The sequence below is a fragment of the Mycteria americana genome, chromosome 1, assembly GCF_035582795.1.
Source record: "Mycteria americana isolate JAX WOST 10 ecotype Jacksonville Zoo and Gardens chromosome 1, USCA_MyAme_1.0, whole genome shotgun sequence".
NCBI classification, from domain to species: Eukaryota; Metazoa; Chordata; class Aves; order Ciconiiformes; family Ciconiidae; genus Mycteria; species Mycteria americana.
The window spans coordinates 157,038,132-157,060,526 of NC_134365.1; the positions used below are offsets into that span (position 1 = coordinate 157,038,132).

A 22,395-nucleotide genomic window follows, 5' to 3' on the forward strand; every position below is an offset into this window, starting at 1 on the left:
GAAAGCAGTACCAAAGTACTTGCATGACATCTGGCTAAAAATGTAAAAGGACAAAATATTGAAGAGAAGTGAGGCTTTTTTCTTCACATACAGTTTTCAACTGCGGCACCTGCTTGGATTGCTCCTTTATTCCCAATGCATATGATTCACACGCCTTCTCTCCAGAGAAACAAATGTGCAAAACTGGTATGTACTGTCCAGAACATGAATCCCACTATTTCTTCCCTTTAATCTTTCAAATCTAATGTGGAAAGAATGTATTGGAGAGGTGGTATCTGAAAAAGAAGGTGTGGTGTATGGAATTAAATATGTGATAACCTTGAACTCCTAAACCCATAAATTGTTATTACCTGTTAGTCTACTTGATCTTCCTCTTCTCTATAGCATGCCTTCCAGAAAACAATCGGCGAGCTGGTGCACGCTGTCAGTTACCAGTTTTAGATCAGAAATGCTCCTGTTAAGTTTTCTAACATGAGGGTAAACATAGAAACCTGAAGAGCCGAGGCACTCTTTGACCCTCCTGCACTGCCCACACCGTCTGTTGGTGCTGGGTTATGGTATAAGTCTGCCCTGGTCTCTGGGCGCGTCTCCTTGGGGATGTCTTTCTTTGACGGACGCTTTTCCCTCCCCATGCTCCATTAATGAAAAGGATTTTGTGTCAGGGAAGCAACTTTTGACCTCTGTCTAAAACTTGGGCGAGTTACAAACCTTTGTAAAGTTGCATACACTCAGCAAAGCTTTTTATTCTCAGCGGTTGAAACATGGGATGATCCCATTGCTTCGGAGTGTGTCCAAACCCTCACAGCTCCTTGGCAGGACCAGGCTGTGTGGAGACAGAGCACCCCATGTGGCTGGGTCTGCTGTGTACCCCACCAATCGCTTGTGTGGAGCGGCGTCAGCCTTGCAGAGGCCTGGGTGGGTGCCCACCACAAGGCTTAGGAGCTCTGGGAGAATCATTCCTATAGCTCGTCTTCCAAACCAGCCTGGGATAGATATGAGAACTGAGAGCAGGTTTCCTGTCCCTTCTCAGTCAGCATTCAGGCAACACGGGGCACATCCAGGGAGATGCCAGGCTGGATGAAGAGGTCGGTGTAGGCTGCCAGCTGGAGGTGTCCGAGAAATCAGAAGCAAGGTTGTGAAAATGATCGGTAAAGGCAGTCAGATGGGTCCTGGTGGCGCAGGAAGATTGGGACTCAAGAGTACCAGCACAAGAAGGGGCTGAATTTTTGAAAAAAGAATGGGTAACCGGTGAAAGAGGGACTTTATGGTCAAATGGGGATGCAGATGGCTGTAGTAGAAGTAGAGAGTAATGCATAAAGGGAATAACAGTTGGAACAGTTGTAATTTAAGAGATTTTTTATACGTGATTCTGGATTACACAAGAGATGTATTACACAGGATTACTGACTGACAAGCAGGTCAGGATTTTGACCTGAAATGGCACTTCCATCTAAGAGCTATTCAGCAGTACCGAGGTGCTGCTGACTGCACCCTCTTCTGAGAAAAACGTGGAGAGCAGGTGAGGAATAGGTGGTGACTCTGCCACCTTAGTTGAAAGATACTCAGTAAGTTGAATTGGAGGAGTAAGATGAGGTAACTTCCCCTTGAGAAGCTTTCAAGAATGCTCTGTTCAAATTTCTAATTTCTATGTTTGGTTAGCCCTCACGCAAGCAAGAAGTTTTGTTCAGAGTTCTCCACTAAAAGAGTCCTAACAACAGCTCAGGTAACCCATAGCTCAACCACTCTGAATGTCTACAGACACCAATTTTGCATCCTAAAGATTCAGGTTAAAGACCTGGAGGAAAAAATGCAAAGGGGGGGCTATACCTAGGTATCTAATCTAGTTGAGATACATAATACCCTAACCAAAAGGAGAGGGGCTGAACACAGAAACTGATCTTGTAATATAGCAGTAAAAGTAACAGCATCCTGAAGCGGTTACAGGAACACACATAACAGAAAGCAAATGTGCAGTTCATATTACTCGGGCTCCATATCCACCAGCCACAAAGCAGTAAAAACACGTATCACACTAACAGCAACAGAGGAGATTACATCATTTCAGGGACACATCTGACTCTGGCTGTAAGAGAATCCGCAGGAGCACAAATGTCAGGCTAAAAACTGGTAAGAGCCAACAGAGCATTACATACGCCATGGCATCGTACAAAGGCATATGCGCTGGACATAGACTAAACTGGCCTAAGTTTCAGGGTCATAAACAAAGCAGGGGATTGTTTCACAGCCCCATCAGAATTTATTCTTAGCATATTCATCTGCCTGAATATTCAGAAGTCAGATAGGAAGTAAATAAAATTCATCGGTCATCAGCTGGCTGATGGTCCTGCATCCTGGAGTGTTTACGGGTTGTGCAACACTTCCTCTCCCAAGGAAAAAAAAATCCTTGTAACAAGACAAAATGTTTTTTTCAGTCACTGGTTCTTAATAACAGTTTGTTGTTGAGGTTTTCTTTGCTTTGTCTTTGCTTACCTCATTTAGCATCCAAACATTAGTGGATTGTTTGACAGACTTGCCTTTTGCTTGTCTTACATATCACTACGTACACTTTTACAATTTTTCGTTCTGACTACCACCCTCTCCTCCTTCCAGCCCATCCTAACCAACTCAGGGAAGCTTCTGCTTGTTCTATAATTACACTGAAAGCTTTGTGCCATGGAAGGAGGCACTTCGAAGAAGGAAGTCTTGACGCTATTTTGCTTTGCAGAGTAGTAGATTAATATCTCCAGACGGTTTTACCTCCATTCTCCCCTCAAAGTCAAATTTAAGCAAATAAGGCTATTTCTTATTTCCATTACAAGAAACTGAAAGGTTCTCACAGAAGGGTAAGCTGGAAGCTTAAGCATTTCCCTCCTGGACCCTCTGGAATGTCTTTGTTACTGTTGTAACTTTGATTTAAAATGCCTGGGTCTTCCACTGGTCAAACACCATAAAATCCACCCGTGATGTTTCTGCTTTCTTATGAAACACACTTTCTGCCTCTTGTGAATTCTTAGATGCTTAGTTAGCTCTTAAAAAGCCAAACCTTATTTCTCGCCAAATTTCAGTTCTGAAAGCTAAATAGACCAGCAACCACGGTAACAAATGATCAAACTAGAAATGCCCTTCTTGCAGGGCTTCAACCAAATTGTGTCTGGTGGAAATTGCTGCGAGCTATTCGGCAACACACAGCTGGGGTGGGATACCTCCCACAACTTTTTATATGTGCCTGCAGCTAAAGGGATGCATTTGCAACACATGCTCAAAGGGTATCATGTACTCACTTAAATGGTCTGGTTAATTCACAGATGTTATAGGACCCTAGGACTGACTTGCTTTCCTACTGAGTGAATTTTGAGGAAGTTCTTCCTTGAACTAAAAGGCTATTTAAGGCGTAGGGTTAAGTTTGACTTATATTTCAATTTATAGACTATAATACTGGAGAAAATACAAGCTGCCAAATCTTCTTTCTGAAAACTGCGGTAGATGTTTGAATAAACAAACTGCAGGAATATATGAACAATTATAAACTAATGCTAGGTATTGAATTTCATTATGGGAATGCTTTTAACTGAATTGAAAAAGAAATTGTACTTCACCAGGCATGGATAACAGCTATGCAGCCTCTAACTGCATACGCTTCCTGAGATCTTCAACAGCATTTAGTTTAGAGAATTAGGAATATGAAAGAGATTTTACAGGAGGAAAGACCTCTACATCAAAGATCTCCTCTTGATGCGAAGGATTCACAAGTGGCTGCAAGAGTGTTCCAGCAATTGTAAATAATGGCAGAGAAGTATGTTTATCCCACAAAAATGAAAAGGATTCCTGTTGATTTAACACACAGAGGCAGGAACACATTTAGCTTTACAATTATGCCTTATTGCAGGAGGGTTTATTCAGCCAGTTGGTGTTCTGATTTTCACCACGCAAAACATCTTTGAACTCAGTTAAGTTACACAATGTCTATAAATCAGGATAGGTCTCTGCCTAGGACTAAGAATAGATAGAGAAGGAAAATCCTTACAGGGAAAAGGCAGAACACAATGTCTGCAAGGGGGAGAGTAAACAGCAACGCATACTGCAGCTGTGTAAATGCACCGAGCCCACAGACTCGGCAGACATCATCATGTGTATATTTATACCTGAGTGTTGGGGCTTGTTAAGCAGATAAAAATAATCTTTTTTAAAGTGTACTTACTGAGAATGGCATTTAGCATTTATTTAGTTTTGGTAAGCATGAGGGGACAATCTGTCATACTTAGGCAGGACACACTGAAATTATTCACAGGATTTTTGGTGATTAAATGTATATATGACTGATAGAATCAGCACTGGCTAGCAGAAACTATTACCTTACTTAATAAAACTATTACTGTGACAGCAATATGTATCTTTGATGGCTATATACGTACTTTACTAGAGAGGAGAGTACTCCTGTGGTAGCAGAGTCGTGTGCCTCTCCAGCAAGGCCTGGACACGCTGAGGAGGAGATGCAGGGGACAGGAGGGTCTCCTTCCCCCGAAGGGGAGGACCCCCATCCCTCTGCACGTTTCTTCTTCTGCATGCCACGTACCACGGTGGGCCATGGCCTGAAGCGTCCTGCTGAGTCGTCAGCGTTGGCCCCGTGGGCAGTGTCAGGGTCACTTTCTGTCACTGCCCAAGGGGTTGGTCTGAGGGCACCCTGATCCTTCCCACGGGTGCTTCCTGACGAACCAACTCCCTCCTCCTTGGCCTTGGTGGTAGCCACGGATCTGGACTAACCCCAACAGACCCGTTCTCCATTTCCATATATCTCAGGTGGCTTCAGAGGCACGATGCCGGAGGACGGCGGCTCAGGGGACAGGAAAGCAAGCCCGTTCTCTAGCACACTTGACTGAGGTTACCACTGCAGATCAGGCCCTGGAGGTGCTTGATCTTACGGAGGTGCCCTGCGTCTTTAACAACATCACTCCAACACATACCGTTCCCCTTCTCAAGAGATGCTCGAGCTGTGGTGCCAGATAGAAAATATGCCACTACACGCCTGCTGGGTCCCGAGGAGATAGCTCTACAGGCGAGCAGCTCCCCGCCGAGACACTGACCACGGCAGTGCCGAGGCTGGCGACAGGAGGAGGGCTGTGCCTGCCTCAGCCATGGCGTGGCAAGCACTAGGTACCGTCCCGGGGAACCACCATCACTTCTTGTTTTCCCCCTCCCCTTTCTGCTCGGAGAAAATCCTGACACTTCCCACCCTGGATGAGCTGTGCCGGGCAGTGTGTGGGGACTGAGGAAAAAAGGGAAGGGGAGGGAGGCGAGGGCTCCTGCTGCCCCGGCACCCTCGCTACCTGCCGGGGACAGGAGGAAGCACCGGGGCCTGGTGGCCTCCTGCTCCTCGCTCTGTGCATGGACCATCCATGATCCTGGGTGTACAGGTCTACATGGTCTACTTACCCTCCTCTGCAATTTGCTTGCAGGCACAGGAACAGCTAATTTTTTAAGCAGAATTTTCTACGGTGGCCAAAGGTCTGCTGTTAGCAGCAGCTGTATTTTATGATGACACTTTTCAGATGGCTTTACAATTCACCAAGCGGTTTTCTTAGACATGCTTCCTCTCCTCAGGCTGCTCTGCTGTTTTCCTGGGGGGCATTACGTTTTTCTCCCATCTCCTTTTCATGATAAAATTCTACCCCCCTTGAGAAAGCTTTCCGGTCCTTCCGCCCTTCTCCATTCTGCTGAGCTTTGGATCTCTCCATCAACTTCTCCAATTTTAACACTTGTTATTTAACTGGATAAACTGACTTCTTTCATTTTACATTTATATTTCATAGCACATCTGCAGCATTATGAGAGTTCACTGCATGGATGTTTCAAACCACACCATAGGATCTTGGCAGTTACACATGACTTCAGAGATTTTATACACATATATCTGATGTACAGAGGAAGTAATTAAACCATATGGACCTCTCCCATACAGTAGGAAGAACAGCACAAATCTTCTCACTTGATTTATTATAACCTTATGTCATTTAGCAAAACCAACTCTGCAACTGTTTGGAAGAAAGAAGCCAGCTGAGGAGAGGGGACCTGCACAGGGAGTGTGGCTCAGGCAATCCTGAGCGGTTTTATGTGCCTGCGGCCACACAGCGCAGTCAAGACCTTGACGGCAGCACCAGGTATGAGCTAGCGCAGTGCAGTTTGGTTTGTGAGGCTTCGTAACGACAAGAAAAACAAATGGACCTGTCCTCAGACTGCACATTTACCTCTGCCTCTGCTCTGATGGCAGGGGCTAAGGCGGAGGGGCTGCAGGGGACAGCACCAGAAGCTGTCCCTTGTCACTCAGGGGAAGCCCACCTGTTTCTGTTACTGCCCAAGGGGTTGGTCCAAGGGCACCCTGATCCTTCCCATGGGTGCTTCCTGATGAACCAATTCCCTCCTCTTTGGCCTTGGTGGTAGCCACGGATCTGGACTAACCCCAACAGACCCGTTCTCCATTTCCATATATCTCAGGTGGCTTTAGAGGCACGTCGCCCACCTCTATCCTGCAGCCCCGCTCTGTGCAGAGAGGCTGAAGAAGGACGAGGCTGGGCTCATGCAATTTGGGCTGTCCCGTCTGCAGGCACACTGATGGTGGGGGAATGGTCCCTATAATCTCTGCCACTGTGCAAAGTCCCTAGCAAATATAAATAAAGTAAAACAAAAGCTGTGGAAAAGGGTGCAAGATGGTGTTACACTGCACATCTGTGCCAAGCACATGGAGGAGTGTGCTCTGTAATGGAAAGGGAGTTAGTCTCACAGTGGTAAGGGATGCTCTGCAGTAGCAGCAAAGTCATATTTGAACTGAAGAGTTTCCTGTGGAAAATATGTTCTATCCATAAACTCCCATGCCAGTGCATGCCCTCATTAAAGACCGGAATAATAAACATATGTGGGTCCAACACCCACAGTGTGGTGAAGTGCCTTTGGTCCCTGTGCTGCTGGAATACCTGTCTCCTGGAAAGAAGCTGTCACTGTGACCCTCTGCGTGCTGCTACCTCTGCCATTAATGTGGAAGTGCTAGCAATGCTCTTGGCACCGTACAAAGAGCCACACGCAAACAGCTCCTGCCCCAAAGAGCTTATATCCTAATACAGCCAGCCGTGAAGACCATGGCACCCCGTGTTGTGGGGGGAAAAGTTCATGTCACAGAACCGGCTTCTCTCATTCCTCTTCCAGGCTACCAAGAAGGGAAGTCCCTTATGTCAAGCCTTTAACACAAAAAGGGTGGTGAAATGGCAAAGGAAAAGATGTTGCATGGTTGGGAGCAGATAACAGAAAGGTCATAAAAATAATAGAGAAGTAGAGGATCTAGAGAAAGAGCCAAAAGCAAGAGGTGGTTTATAGGAAAAAAAGGAGTATTTGGATCAGAAGAGAATAATACAGACATATCCAAGTCCTTATTAGACTGGACAGAAAGACTATATTGGCTATTGTACCCTGAACGGAGTGAAGCACTATGTGTACTGGGGAGGACAGTGAACACGAGAACTTTCTCTTTTGCTCTTACACCGATACTATGCTTTGCCAACAACCTTGGGGCCAAATAAGCCCACTTTTAAATGAGTTATAAGGCTTGATAATATCTCTTTAACCAGTGATACTATATTTGCAAAGATTAGTTTTGCTAACTAATAAAATAAGCAATAGTTAGACACAGAATTTCATCAAACAACCATGACCCATACTAAAAAAAAAAAACAAAACCAAACCCACAAAAAACTCCGAAGAGCTTTTCTTTGTTGGGCGTCTATGATAGTACTAGACAGAAAGGAATCCGACAGACTAATATAATCTTTTCATAGAAAAATAATTTTAGCCTGTGGGAGAAAAAATGCTGCACGGATGTTTTATTTGTTTGGGCTTGCAGCTTACTCATTGTCTAGAGCCATTCTCCATACCTAAACCACAAACTTCCATCCTTCAAGATCTTCTTTCTGTACACTCCCAAAATTAATATCTAATTGTAAGATATTTTAACACTTGTCATCCTTTTCCAGGTCAACGTAATGGAAGCACTTACATATATTTCAACAGCACCATTCATTACACAAAGACACTGAAAAGTATTTGGAAACCTTACATACAAATTGAGGTAAATAAGGAACATTTATTCTCTTAAGTGTCAATAAGAAAATGCTGAGAACCGGCTCGGTCTGCCTCAGCAGATAGCATTTGTGATGTCAGCCTGCCCATTCCCACATTCCTGGTCTCTCCAGGTCAGACTCAAAGGATTCCAATAATAGTTTGGTACTTACCAAAGCAGACAGAAGGAAAATGGGTCAATGTTACTTGCTCCCATGTGACAAAAATACAGAAAATAGAAACAAGCACCATTTGAGAAACTTGCAAAGCCTTGGACACATGTCATGAGAAACCATTTACACTCTCTAGAGTGTAATTTAAGCGCTAAGAGATGACCTGGATTATCCTCCTTGGACGCCTCTGTGAGCTACCCAGTTACAGAGCATGGCTATCATCCTTCTGCTGCACGTTCTTTATACTCCTGCTCACAGTAAGCAGAAATTGCAAAACTTGGCCAAAAGCACAAAGAATATGGACAGTATATTTGTCCTAAAACAAGCCTGACAGTGCATTTTATTTCCATAATGAAGTGCAATTCATACGTGAAAACCAAGCAAAAATATCAATGACAGATGAGAATGTACTGTGCTGTGCAGACACTATTGACCAGAATGAGTGAAAAGATTACAGAGGAGTAGAGAGTCATGCAATTGCTTAACTGCAGGTACTTATTTTCTAAATAAGGTAAAATATACTTTCAGTATTTCATAGGAAGACAGGAAGTAAAAAAAATTTGCTTTTTAACTTTGAGTAAAAAAGTATGGTAATATTTTTAAATGATTGTGAATTACATCCAACGGGTTCTTATCCCAGTGTCAGCTATTGCGATCAAAGTTAGCTTTCCACTACTCATCTCCAACAAGACAGCTAGCTTTCTAAAAGTTTCCTTTCTATTATTTCTTCACTACAGTTAAATTTTCTACAGTTAAATTTTAAGTCTTGTTTTATCATCTGCAATAAAGTGGTTCTCAATTCCTTACTGTACTTTGTCTTGCTTTTCTTCTCCATCTCTTATTCAAATTTGTGATATGCAAATGGACAAATACACTCTTAAAAATGCTGCCCTCAAAATAGATTCCTAAAATACCCTTGAAATACTGTCTGAATTTATTAGCAAGCTGCCATAAGATTGGTTTTCTTATTTGAGTGTAACAAGCCCCTAAATCAACAGAATACATAGCTAATGCAAAAGGTATCAAATGGTGTAATTTCAAACACAGGAGCTGAATCTGCATTACAAATAGAGTTAATCCAGCACATTTACTTCAGCCATAAGTTTGTTTAAACTACAACCTTGGTATTCATTTTGATTAATTACACTAATTCTTGAGCTTTGTCCAACGCTGTTGAATTGCTCTCTCGTCACACCAGCTGAGATTGCAAAGGTTTTTGAGACAAGCTCATAGGAGAAGTATCTGCACAGATACAGACCCCTAGGTCAACAGGCTCTAGTGATGAAGCTGAAAATGGAAGTAAAAAGGTGGATGTGTAGTTTTGACTACTTTTCAGTCAAGTATCATTTTTTTTCTCCTGTATAGTTGATTTGAAAAGACTTTAAAGAAATTCTGCTTTCAGGGCTGAAGCAAAAGACAGGGAGTGCAATTTGTTAGCAAGGGATGGACTTAACAGTACTGTAGTCCTTTACATTACAAACATACACAATTTTTAAAGTTTACTTATGGAATAAAACAAAGTTTCATAGCTGGCTGAAGCAGAAATGCTCTGCAAAAGAACAAATTAAAAAGGAGGGAAAAGATCAGTTTTGGTCAACGTGCATATTTTGTTTGATTTGAAAGACTCCATTTGAGTTTATTTTATCTTTTAAACATTCTGAACATTTACAAATGAATATGTGATTTTGGCATGAAAATTTAATTGTGTTCATGCATGTATCGAAACAAAACACCCTGCATTTTCTTACATATTTTGCGTTTTTTGGTTGAAACGAGTTCTTAGGAAAACCTTTCACCAACTGTTCCCAAATCTCAGATTTTGTGTAGAATGCACATATGGAAGGAGGATTCACTGCTTCTTGCTCATGGGAAAGTTATCTAACCTCTGTCCACCAGTTCAAAAAGATCTCTGATGTTGATTAAACATGTATAAACAGAGCTTAAAAAAAAAAAAAAACAAAAAACATGCATATTTCACTCAAAGAAATGTCAGAACAAATGTATTAAAGAACAGAAATTAGCAACCAACATGAGTATCCAGCTACACGGTTGATTGATAGTCACTGTAGCCCAGGTTAAGCAATTTTCACAAATAAAACATTAGGTCATAAACTAGGCATTAAGTTTCAGACTGACTCAAGTTCAAGTTCTATCAAGCAAACCTGTACCCTGCCTGCCTTCGGTAGCTAACTCTAGAGATTATGGGCCTATTTACTGCTAACAGTTCACGCAATTTAGCCTTAAGCCCAGGATTTAGATGGTTGTGGAACAATGTCAAGACTTTAGGGATTTATGTATGCCGGGAAGACCTTGTATGGCAGTGTTTTGAAAGCATAAACATAAACAAAAGCATGCATTTGAAACTGTACCCTCAAACGTGTATGTAAAAGGGAACTGTACTCTTGTATCTGAAAGCAGAATTTAGCTTCACACTGTTAAACACTTTTTTATGGTAACACTCTTCTTTTCCCGTCTTTTGCAGTCATCAGTAAGCTGCTCTCCACTATTACCTTGACTAGCCCAAGAAAAAATGAAAATTAAATCTCAATGTACCATACCAGAATTGATTACAGTACTGAAATAATGAAGGGTGCCTTCCTGTCCATGCATAAGAATGCTTATTAGCACTATCAGTATTTTGCATTTAAATCTGCTGCCATTATAAATACCTCCCTCAAACGCTTCCCCTCTGAGGGCAGCTCCTCTTCCTGGAAGCTTCCAGAGATTTAACCTTGGCCTATGAAGCAATATGAAATTTTGAAGCATCTTTTTTTGGTACTTCATATCCATTCTAGTGCAGAATGTGACCACACTTTTGAAGATACATGATCAAGTTCACTCCCAAAGCTTTGTATATGGCAAACACTGGAAAGCAAATAGGACATTTTTCAAACCATTGCTGTCTGGGGAAGGTGAGAACAAAGAGCGACAAGCAAGGGCAGGACACTGCAAGGCACGCAAGCTTTGTGAATTTTTGGCTTGTGTGATCAGTGGGGTTTCTTCTGGCGGTGGGTTCATGTTTGGTTGTTTGCTGAGAGGCTTCCTGGAGATGTCTGAAGGGTGTATGAACTGGCAAGGTGGTTCCTTGACCCTTACAACGGAGGAGCTTGCACAGCAGAGGAGCTTGCATCAGCCTGTATACAGAGGCTTAGGTCAGCTTGCCTTCTTCCCATGACTCCTAGGTACATCTCAGTGAGGCCAGATCTTCCTTGTTGCTACTTAGCTTAGCATGGGTAGAGCAGGGAAAGGGAAAAGTAATTCAGGAAAAGTAATTCAGTAATTCAGAAAGAACAGGTCCACAGGCAAGGCCTGCTAGGATGTGGTGGAGCAGTCCCACCTCTGCTGTGGCCGCCCTCACATGGCCACCAGCAAAAAAACCCCCTGATGTTGACTAAACAAGTATTTAGAGGATGTCAGTCTGAGGGAAGGTGGATCATCAGCTTGGAACGAGGGATCAAATCTCTGATAAACTCTAACCTCCAGCTGATTATAATGTCTGCTTGGCATGAGGATGCTCCTGGAGCAGAGTGAATCTTCCAGGAGAGGACAAAGCAGGTGACGGTAGTGGGAGGTTTGATTATTTGGCACAGAGATAGCTGGATTTGAAACAGCTGAGAGGACTGAAAGGCCTGCTGAGTCCAAAGGTAGCAGAGCCCACAAGATGTCCAGATAGGTATTTAGTCTGGGAGAAGGGAGGAACCAGTGGTCACAATCTATGTTATACCACTGATGAGGGAAAGTAGAGTAGGGGTGTCCCAGGGGGTTAACTCAAGGATGCTGTGTGGGAGATTGAAGTCCTTGTAAACTCCTTGGAACAAGAGAAACCTGCGCAGGAGGAATGGGCTGGACTTCAGTCAAAATGGAACACGGCCGCTATTACTGAAAATTAAAAAGTTCAAAGAGAAATAGTTAAACTAGAAACAGGGGGAAGACTGACAGCCACGGTGGAACTGGTTCAGACTGAATGAACTTGTGAGAGAGACATGGCTAATGTTCAGTACATTCCTGAAAAGGCAAGGGAGGAAATTAATAGCATATATGCAATAAATAGGGAAGGTAAATAACACCATTTACAACGCCACTTGACTGGTCCTTGCAACAGAGAATGGGAAAATTTGTAAGTGCTTCTACAGCAATGCTAGAGGTCTAAAAAATAGTATTATGGAATCAGATTAGTTGGCAACAAATGACAGCCCTGATATAACAGGCATCCCATGCTGGTGAAAGGAAGATAATCAGCGGCATACGGAGTTGCCAGGCTGTCTGCTTTACAGGAGTGATAGGAAGTGAGATACAGCCAGGGCAGTGGCACAGCATGGGAAGGCTAAAACAAAGCGTAACAGAAAAAAAGTACTGAGGGCAGAGGGGAGATTAGGGAATCCTTGTGGGTGGAAATAGCAGAAAGGTAGGACTTGGTTTGTATTTAGGACTCCCCTGTTAAAGACATTGATCATGAAATACTCAGTGAAATTAGAGAAGCTGCAAAACTATGTCAGGTAGCAAAACTGGCAAATTCCAACTACCAATGTACCGTCAGGCACAATGCCTCATCCAGATGAGATAAGGAGATAAAATTTTTGGACACAGCAACTGACTGCTTCTTAGCGCAGTGAGCCCTGGGACCTGTAAGAAAGGACGCTGCTCTGGGTTTAGTCTCGAGTGCTTCAAGAGGTACTAGTGGGAGAACTGCTCTGTAAGAGCTTCACAATATAACTGAACTTAATGCTGTAGTGGGATGGAGTAAGCCAAACAAATACATCACACAGATATCCAATTTCAAGAAGGGGAAATAAATAAAAATCACAAAAATAGTAAAAACCTAAAAAAGCAGTCAAAAAGGCAAGAAGCCTAAAGCAACCTGGAGGCTTTTCAAAAACACTGTATTAAAAGCCCTGGTAAACTATGTGTCACATATAAAAAAGAAAGTAAAACAGTTCAATAAAAACCCTGCATAGCTCATAAAAAAGCCTAAGGAGGCTATTGTAGGGAAAAAGGTTAGCATTTAAAAAATTGCTGAAACGAACAGGAAAGCCCATAAAAACCAGATCAAGCATAAATGGCAACTAGGATGGCTATAAAAGAATGCGAATATTTTGCAGAAGATCATCAAGATGACAGTAAGAAGTTGTTTAAAGAAAAGCAAGAAGCCATCAAAGGAAATAGCGATACCACATGATGCCAAAGGCTTATAAGGGGCACTTAGGGACGATAAGGCCATAGCAGAGAAACTTAGTGACTTCTTTGCATAGGTCTTTACTGCTGAAGGTGTTTGAGAAGGTCCCAAATCCAAGCTATTCTTTGACCCAGATTAATTTCAGGTAAATATAAAGGAAGTAGTAGATAAAATAGATAAGGCAGATGTTACTAAGTGACCAGGAATGGGTGACGTTCACCTGGGACTTCTGAAGGAACTCAAGTATGAAATTTGGAACTGCTGGCCAAGGTGTATAACCATCATTACAAACTGCCACTGCACCAGCGGGCTGGTGCCAACCAAGCTCCCATGTGGAAAAGAGGCTCAAGAGGACAAACTGTGAACTGTGAGCCAGTTTGTCTGACTTTCCTGCGTGGCCAGGCAGTAGTCTACCTTAAAGAATACAATAACTGAGCACAAGGATAAGCATGGTAAAGCAGGCCCTAGTGACCACAATATATTTGGATTTTCAAAATGGTTTTTACAAAATATTTCACCAAAGCTTTTAAAAATAAATTCCCTTGGGGTTGGAAGAGAGGCGCTTTTATGAACTGAAGGCTGTTAAAGGATAGGAAGAAAAGAATAGTGCTTGATGGTCACATTTCAAAATGGAGACGCAACAGCAGTGGGTCCTCTCAGGCATGGGTGCTGGAACTGGTTTTAGTGAAGACTTCAACAGTGATCTAGAGAAGGGACTGAACCGTGAAACGTCCAAGTCTATAGATGATACTAACCTCTCTCAGGTTGTTAAATGCCATGCTGGTGATGGGGATGGGGAGATCTGGTGATCTCCCATGCTGGGAGATCCAGAAGGAGCCCACCCAACTGGGTGGGCAGATAGGTTTCAGTGTTGGGGGGCATCAAGAATGGTATTGGGAAGAAAACAGAGGGTGTCAATTTGCTGCTAAGTAAGACCTGGGTGCACCCATAAACCTGTGTGCTGTGTGCAGTTGTGGTCTCTCACAGAAGAGAGAGAAGAATAACGGGATTAAGGGTTGGAGTGTTGCCTTCAAAAGAGAACCTAAAAAGGCTGCGACTCTTCCTTTCGGACAGGAGAAAGGTGGGAGGGAATATGACTGAGGTTTACAAAATTAGGGAAGCAGTGAATAAGGTAAACGCAGAACTGTTCCTTCCCAAATCTTACACTACTAGAAATAGGGTGTACTTGATGAAACCAGAGGGAGATTGACTTAGAACAGATCAGACAGTAATTTTGTATTATCTGAGTAGTGAACTCCTTGGTGCCACTGGAGGTTGCGAAGACACACAGTTACAGCAGCTTCAGAAAAGGATTAGACAAATTCAGGGAGAAACACAGATACTGAAGGAACATATAAATAGGGTGATCTTGGGTACAAGGGAAACGGACTGCAGAAAGCTGCCAGACCTCTGTGCTCCCTGTAAATAGCATCTCCTACTGCCACTGTTGGGGACAGAGTAGTGAGCCAGATGAATTACTGGTCTAATTTGAGAAGACACTTCCTATGTTCTTATTTTGTAAAAATAGAGTGAAATATCAGATTTCATCAGATGTATCAACTTACACTCACCAAGAGTTACAAGGAGCTACTGCCATTACACCAGCTTAGAAGCCAGTTAATTGTGATGCTCAGGAATTACACTAACAGTTAATAAAATGATTGTATTGGAGTTAAACCTTTCCCTAAGATATAAGAATGGAATTGACTTTAGAATATTTAAGTGTTGCATTTTGTTGATTTTTTTTTTTAATTATGGAGAAAAAAATCTGCTAGATCTAGTCCATGTGTTAAGATTTAAACTTGTACGGAAAATGCTTGTAAGTAAAGATCAGGCACTAGATTTCACAATTGTATAGCACCCAAAAGCAGACAGGAATGATTATAGGTGAACTGGTAACAGCTTACCCTTGGCCATTGCATTAGTGAAAGCAATTTAACAGGTATCTGTAAAGGAGTTGCAGTGAACTCTCCTGTCAGCCTTGGTTAAAAAGGAATGTTTAGGCACTCCCAAAAAGTGGCCTTTATGGGGGGACATGAAGCTGTCGTTTCATTCCACAGTTTCCATTATTCCAGCCTCTTGCAAAAACAATGGCTTGAGCACTGTTAGATGCTTGACTCAGACAGAAAGTACAAAGCGAGATTTCAATAGAGTGCATTTTCTCACTCTATAGAAAGATCAAAAAGATTTCTACTCACTTCCACTTTCTACAAAGCCTTCTAGGCTGATTATGAAGTGAGTTGATTATGAACTTCAATAGGTCAAACAGTTGGCCATTGTACTGAAAGGAGTTATCGTTTCCTACATAAGTGCATTAATGTTTAACAAATTTTAAAGGTGCATATATTGTGCTCTGCCCAATATATGGTTTGCAAAGAACTATAAATCTCAAAATTTTAGGACTTGCAATAAAAATCTAGAGGAAAAAGAAAGAAAGTAGAAGTTTTTCGTTTGCTTCTTTCCTTTAGTCCAGGGTTTCCATTTCATTCAAACCAGAATTCCAATACTGTACCAGTGCTTCCCTTTTCTCCCTTCCCTCTTCTCCAGGCACCGAGGTACTCCTTCCAGTATTTTCTCCACATGCAGCTTAGGGAGAAGATGAGTCTGTTGTCTTAGGAGAACAACTTAGGAGAAGTTGTCTTAGGAGAAAATGAGAATATGAATCTGTCTCATCTTAGGGAGAAGATGAGTCTGTTGTCTTTCCTCTCCCTTTTCACCCTGTGCCCTCTCTGAGGCTTATATTGTGGTTTCTTTTCGTGTGGATTTGGACACTCCTGCAGGACCTTCGATTCTCGCTGGAACTCGGCTGAGCTTTTTGCCAGCTGTGAGAAGGGGAGAGGAGGGTGAGGCTGGTCCCCAAGCTTGGCTCCTGCAGCCCCAGCTCCAACCACCTGATTAGTCCTGAGGTGCGGTTAGATACACTGCGTATTCGTATCCAGCTAACAGTAAATACGCACCTAGGTTTAAAGTAAAATAACTAGGCTGCAGTGAAGAAGAACAAAGTCATTACACACTAGAAAAAACCCGGCTTATGGAAGAAGTTCCCTTTACTCTTTTTCTTCCGAAGGTGTGAACTCAAAAGCGAGACAGGAGGTGGGAACTTCAAGGTGCTCGTGTGTGGTCCAAGAAAGACTTTCCTTTAGAGAAACTTCTCCAAGCAACTGCTCAGCATTTGCTGTGAATTGCAAAGGCCGTTATCAACAATGTCCTGTGATTCTCTGAACGTCTGAATTAGACCTGATTTCCTCCTGCGAATGAGGCAGAAAGCACCTTTCACAGCTGTCCTCGCATCCCCGCGAGCAGCTCTGATGAGAGGCGGGAGGCTGCAGGTTAGCCGCTGCCTTTGCCTTGCGGCAGCAGCTCCCGCACCACCACAGCGGGCAGATGAAACTTCTGCTCTTTCATTTTCCTGTCTCCACTGGATTTTGTTGAGCTGTGTCTGAGCCCAGGGAAAGTTGCAGGGCCGAGCCCAACCAAAAAAGAGTGGAGGGAAAAATAAAAACACATACCTCTTTCCGACAGGCCTGCTAGATGCATGCGTGAATTTGTGCTAGGTGGCCTTTTGTCCCTACAAACTGCCTGTATGAAACACGATTCAACTTTCCTGTGCCTTTGTGCCTCACCTTATCAGTCCTGAACCAAAAGCAGTGTAGACAGAATCACAGGGCTTCCAGCTGTCCTGCATCTGGAGACCTGGCACAAATCACCAAAGCCTGGCTGAATCCTCATACATCAAGACAGACAGTGCCTCTCTGCCTCTAGCACAGAGGCCCCAGAAGATATCAGCAGGCTTATTTTGTAAAAACCACTTTTTTAAAAACAAAAGCCATTGGATTAAGACAACAAATAAAGAGAAGCATCTTTATTTAAATGCTGTACCTTAAGACTGTAACTGAAGCGATGGCAGAAAATGAAGTAGGACATATAAATAAAAAGTAGACATTTTTTCAGACCTTTTCTACTTTCACAGTTTGCAACTGTATTTACCCCTCCAATAAATTCACTTCATTCAACAGCTTCTGCTATGCATTCAGTGGGAGCAACCCAAAGAAAGTGCTTTTGTTTGCCTGGTTTTGAGAGACCTGTCATGAAGAGAAGGTGACTTCAGGGGACGGTAGGGCAGACAGCTGGCTGCAGACCCTCACAGCGCTGTTCCCACCCGAGTCCCAGATGCCCTGCAAGTGACAGCTCTGTTGCACCCGAGAGGGAGAACCATTGCAGAAGCAGGCTCTGACAGACTGCTTCAGGCACTCTTACAAGTGCAAACATGCAATATGTCTATTGTGCATGTAATGAGTCACCTCAAACAGAAAATGTGTGTCGTGCCAGATTATACAGAGGTTTTGTGAGAATAAATATTCCCACTGAGGATTAGCATGAGACCAGAAGCTATGCCAAATTTGACTAGTCTCTAAAGGCCAATCTTGTTCCTTAAACCAGATGTTTAACAGAGGTTGTGACATCTGAAGAGACCAGCAGACACAAAATACACGCATGACTGAGTATGCTGACTCAGAATGAGGTATATAATTTCAGAGTGTTAAAATACAATTTTTGAAGTGTTATAGAATTCTTTAAATCACTTTCCCTAATACTCCTTCACATCTTGCCCAATTAACCACAGTAGCAAAATATAATTTATGTTTTGTAACATCCTCCTTTTCTCTTTTTTAGTGTCTATTTAAAGGGAGGCCAGCGTGATTAGTTACTGGGGTTACTTACTTCCCTGAGATAAACCAAAGAGTGAGTGGCAAGTGGCACATAAAATCTGCCCTTATCTCCCAATCTAGATACTAAGCAACTCACAGGCAGCTTCTTATCAGTGGCACCTGACTGATTCTCTACTTTGGTGATTTAACATTTTCAGCTTTTCTAGCCTATGCGATTCATTTTGTTTAGCTACCTCTTTTCTCTTACAATCTTGCCAACTTGAAATTAAGGGTTATTCAGTCAATAAGGAACATGAAAAATATTTCAGTCACAAAAGTTGGTAGTTTTTCGACAGATCCCTATTTTCACGAACTGTAGCGGAGAACAAGTGCATCCATGCTTTGCTTTCAGAACCAAAAAAAAATGACACTGAAAAAAGACATAGTAATATCATACTTGAAGCCGTTTCATATGGCATCAGTTTTTGCCTTTCAGTGCCCTTGGAGGGAAGTGGCAGGAGGCAGTCGCCAAACTTCGTGTGCTGGATGATGAGGGTAAGGCAGTAACAGCTGGAAGGAGCCCCACCAGAAGCTGTGTCTTGGGGGAGGGCTTGTTTGTCCTCAGCTTCATCAGTTTGCTATTAGATTATTGTAATGGGAAGCAGATCGTGAGCAGGTCATGGTCAGGGGATGGTAGCATAACCGTTACGGTCCTCATGGCATGGTAACGCCAGGATCATCTGACTGCCATGGAGACATCGGGACTTCTGCTGTAAACAAGAGTGTTCCTTGCCTCCCACCTACACTGTGACTTTCCTACCACCTCTTCCTTTGCTCAGACGTGGAGTCAAGCTTGAGGAATGCGATGGGACTGGGAACTGACAGCCTGCTGCGTGGAGGGAAGGCAGAGAACTAAAAAATCTTATGAGGTTTGTGATAGCAGAAAGAGCATATGACCTGCCGCATCTCTTGCCTGACCTATTCTTAGAGATGGGTGGATGGAAAAGGCTGAGTCACCGTCTCAGCTGCAGAAGACCAAGCTGTACAGAAGGAGCCTGCCAGCCAGGGCTCCGAGCCATACAGGATAGGAACTGCCCTATTTCTCAGAGTTCTTTGCGGCAGGTGGCTAATCCCCTCCACCCCATCTCCCTTCCTCTGCCTCATTCCGCACTACTACCCAAAACAAAGAACACACTGTCAGCAACAACCTAATGCCTGAAGTCCCAAGCGGTTCCCTTCCAGCAGGGATTTCAGGTTTTGCAGGCCTGGATCCCTTCTGCTTTAATGGAAATCACACACATGGGGTATCTTTTCATCAGATACCATTTCGTTAGAAAGACTTCACGAACACTACTGAGTGGTTTTGTCCATATTCTTTTAGCACTGTCACACAATCCAGTGATGCTCTAGCACATAGCGTCCGTCAAATTCTGATCTGATCAGCTCATCATGGCCGTCGGGTCCCTTGGCCCTAATCTTTGAGAGAAGAACCTGCTATATTTCATAACAAAGTATTTCTTCAACTCTAGAAGCTCGTGAGGAAGTAAGATGAAACAACAATAACTTTTTCCTGAAACAGAATAATTGTTTGAATACTCTAAGCAGTCTGATGCAAGTCCACCTATAGCAAACAGCGAGAACGTTTTACAGGAAAAAATGTTACTTACACGGCTTCCTTTTTCAGGGAAACACTGACATCCTCCACTGCAGTCTCTTCCTCCACATGGTCCCGTGTAAGTCTTACCACCCTGCAAACCAGAACACACATAAAACGAATTGTTAAAAGGTGCCAGCTACAATACCTGGCACAGCACAATAAGCTTTGATTAGCAGACTTGCTGGGAACTTGCCCAAGCAAAGACCAGGATCAGATCTATGACTTCCAGTTGAAACCTCTTTAATCTGTGCTTAGAAGCAGCCGTGAGTGGCTTTCCAGTTCTTGGAGATGAACATCAAGAAATATAATGTTACTCTATTAATTTCCCTCCACATTTTCAAAACATCACAGCTCCATGCTGAGCAGTATCTCACACATCTTTTTGACACATGCAACAGATACTGTATCACAGAAGCGCAGCTGCTTGGATTCTTCAGGGACATGGACTAAGTCCTAGGTCACAATGCAGCACATCCTTCTATGCGTGCTCTAAATCGTTGCTGTATTTTAAAATATTTATGGGTGGACATAAAGGAAGACGTAGGTATTATGTTCAAAATCATACGCCAAATTCCTGCCCTCTCCTCTTCAATGGCTGCCTATTCTGGAGGCACATAAACTTGCTATCAACCAACCACTGTGACCTAGAAGTCAGACCTAGATTAAGTAGATGGCTGCAGTTACATCTCTCCTGCCTGTCTGGAGCCACCTTGGCCTGGGCCGCAAATATATGGATCACAAAATATGCATCACTCCATGCAAATCCTTGGATGGACTTCAACAGGCAGGCCAGCTCCGATTACACCTAGCATACACTGCCTGCACGAAATGCAGCAGCCACAGTCACTCTTGTTCAGAAACCTGAACAGCAGCGACACTGTGCATGCTGTGGTGTGACTTTTATAACTGTAACTTAATAATTAGGAATACTGTGAAGACCAGCCTGCGGCCCACCTAAGCCCGGGGTTTTGAACCCCTGAAAGTGCCCCAGCAGCCTAGTAAGCAATCTGGGAAAGGAGGAAAGGATTTCTCATTGCTATTTCTGAACCTGGTTTGCCTCACAGCAAATAATTAATAGAGCCAGAAGAAAAAGAGAGAAGGACAGAAGCCTAGTGGCTACAGGAAGGACGTCTTGGAGCCACAGCCCCTCATTCAGGGCGGCTGCTAATTTTCACATGCACCGCTCCTTAGATAAAACCTCGAGGCACCCCAGCTGTAGGGTGCAGAGTCAGGCTCCATGTCCCTTGCCCCCCTCCCGGCTGGAAGAACCCTGAATCCTTCGTTGCACTGTGGCAGGGCCAAACAGTCCCTTCAGCCTTCCTGCCTCCTTCACAGCTCGAGCACGTCATCTCTTGGAAGGGGGATGACATGGGTACAAACAAGCCTCCAAAACAAGATGGGTGCTCTGACCTGCTATGCTGTTGCTTAAAAAGGCAGCGATGCTGCCGCTCCTGCCTCAAGCCCTGACTCAAGGAGCTAAAACACAGAGAGGGACCAACCCTGCTGTGCTTAGCGTTCTTCATGTAGCTCTAAGCAATCCCCTACCCAACGCCTGGGGTTGCTGGGTCACATTTCTCAGGTATCCACTCCTACCGTTACACTACTGAGAACCTGAAAACACAGCTCCAGGCTTTGGATTCCTCCCTGGGAGCCAAATGAATAAAAGGTATGGAGCAGGTACCAGGCATTGCCCAAGACCTCCTTTGGTCATATTTGTACAACATGCTCTCAATCTTATGGCAAGCAGTAATACAAAGTTCCCAAAACAAGTTCTTATGCTTGTCACGAGAAGGTTCATGTCTATATTGTAACTACTTTTATATATTAAAATACTTTTGTTTCAGCTTTCTATTTAATTCTGACATTTAATGAAACAAGTAGGCTTTTCATACTGATAAAACTGGTCCACAGAACTGAAACCATGCCCTGAGCTATTTAAAGTTTAGGTGTTCGGTTCAAGAAATTATTTCATGGATGTAACAGTACTCTACGTCATGTTATAAACTCTGCTTTATGTTTAGGCTATTGTTTAGAGGAAATAATAAGCCAAGATTGTTTTATAAACTCCAGCAGCTTGCTCAGGTTTGTCCATCTTTTAGTTAAATGTTTGGATGGTCACAAACTCACTATCTCCGTGTTTTTTTCTTATTAAGCTATTTGCAGATGAAATGTGCATCTCTGGCTCAGAATTCTTCATTTCACAGAGTTTCCCCCTCAACCCCTTTTTGGAAATTAAGAATAGTTCTATTCATTTTTATGGACGCCATGCAGATGTACGGCCGGTGTGAACATATTCCTCTGCAGGATGTAGGCCTTCATTAAGGAGCAGTGTACTAAGTAGTGCAGCCGACAATAAGAATCAACTCTGAAATTTTAGAGAGCTGTTTTGGTTGGAGCTGTAAATAACAGTATATTCCAGTCTAACAGTGACAGACTGACAGATACAGTAATTTTATCACGTGAGTTTTCAATTATGCCTACTAAGAAAACAACAAGGAGAACAATAAGTTTATTTCTTTCTTAATTAGCAGTGTGACTCTAAATTTGGTAAACTGTTGCTAAGGAGAAAATAGAGTATGAATCAGAACTATGGCAAGATATTTGTGCACTTGTAAAAAAAAAAAAAAGGAGGCTGCTAATACT

The 22,395-nt window shown here is 43.1% G+C and overlaps 1 protein-coding gene across 2 annotated transcripts in view; it reads right to left on the reverse strand.

Moving 5' to 3' along the window:
* COL4A2 (collagen type IV alpha 2 chain) overlaps positions 1-22,395 on the reverse strand; it is a 146,290-nt gene that overhangs the window by 83,581 nt on the left and 40,314 nt on the right. For both annotated transcript variants that reach the window (XM_075525896.1, XM_075525905.1), the window contains exon 4: positions 19,763-19,843. In XM_075525896.1, coding sequence (XP_075382011.1) covers positions 19,763-19,843 — 81 coding nt within the window. The remainder of the gene's footprint in view (positions 1-19,762; positions 19,844-22,395) is intronic.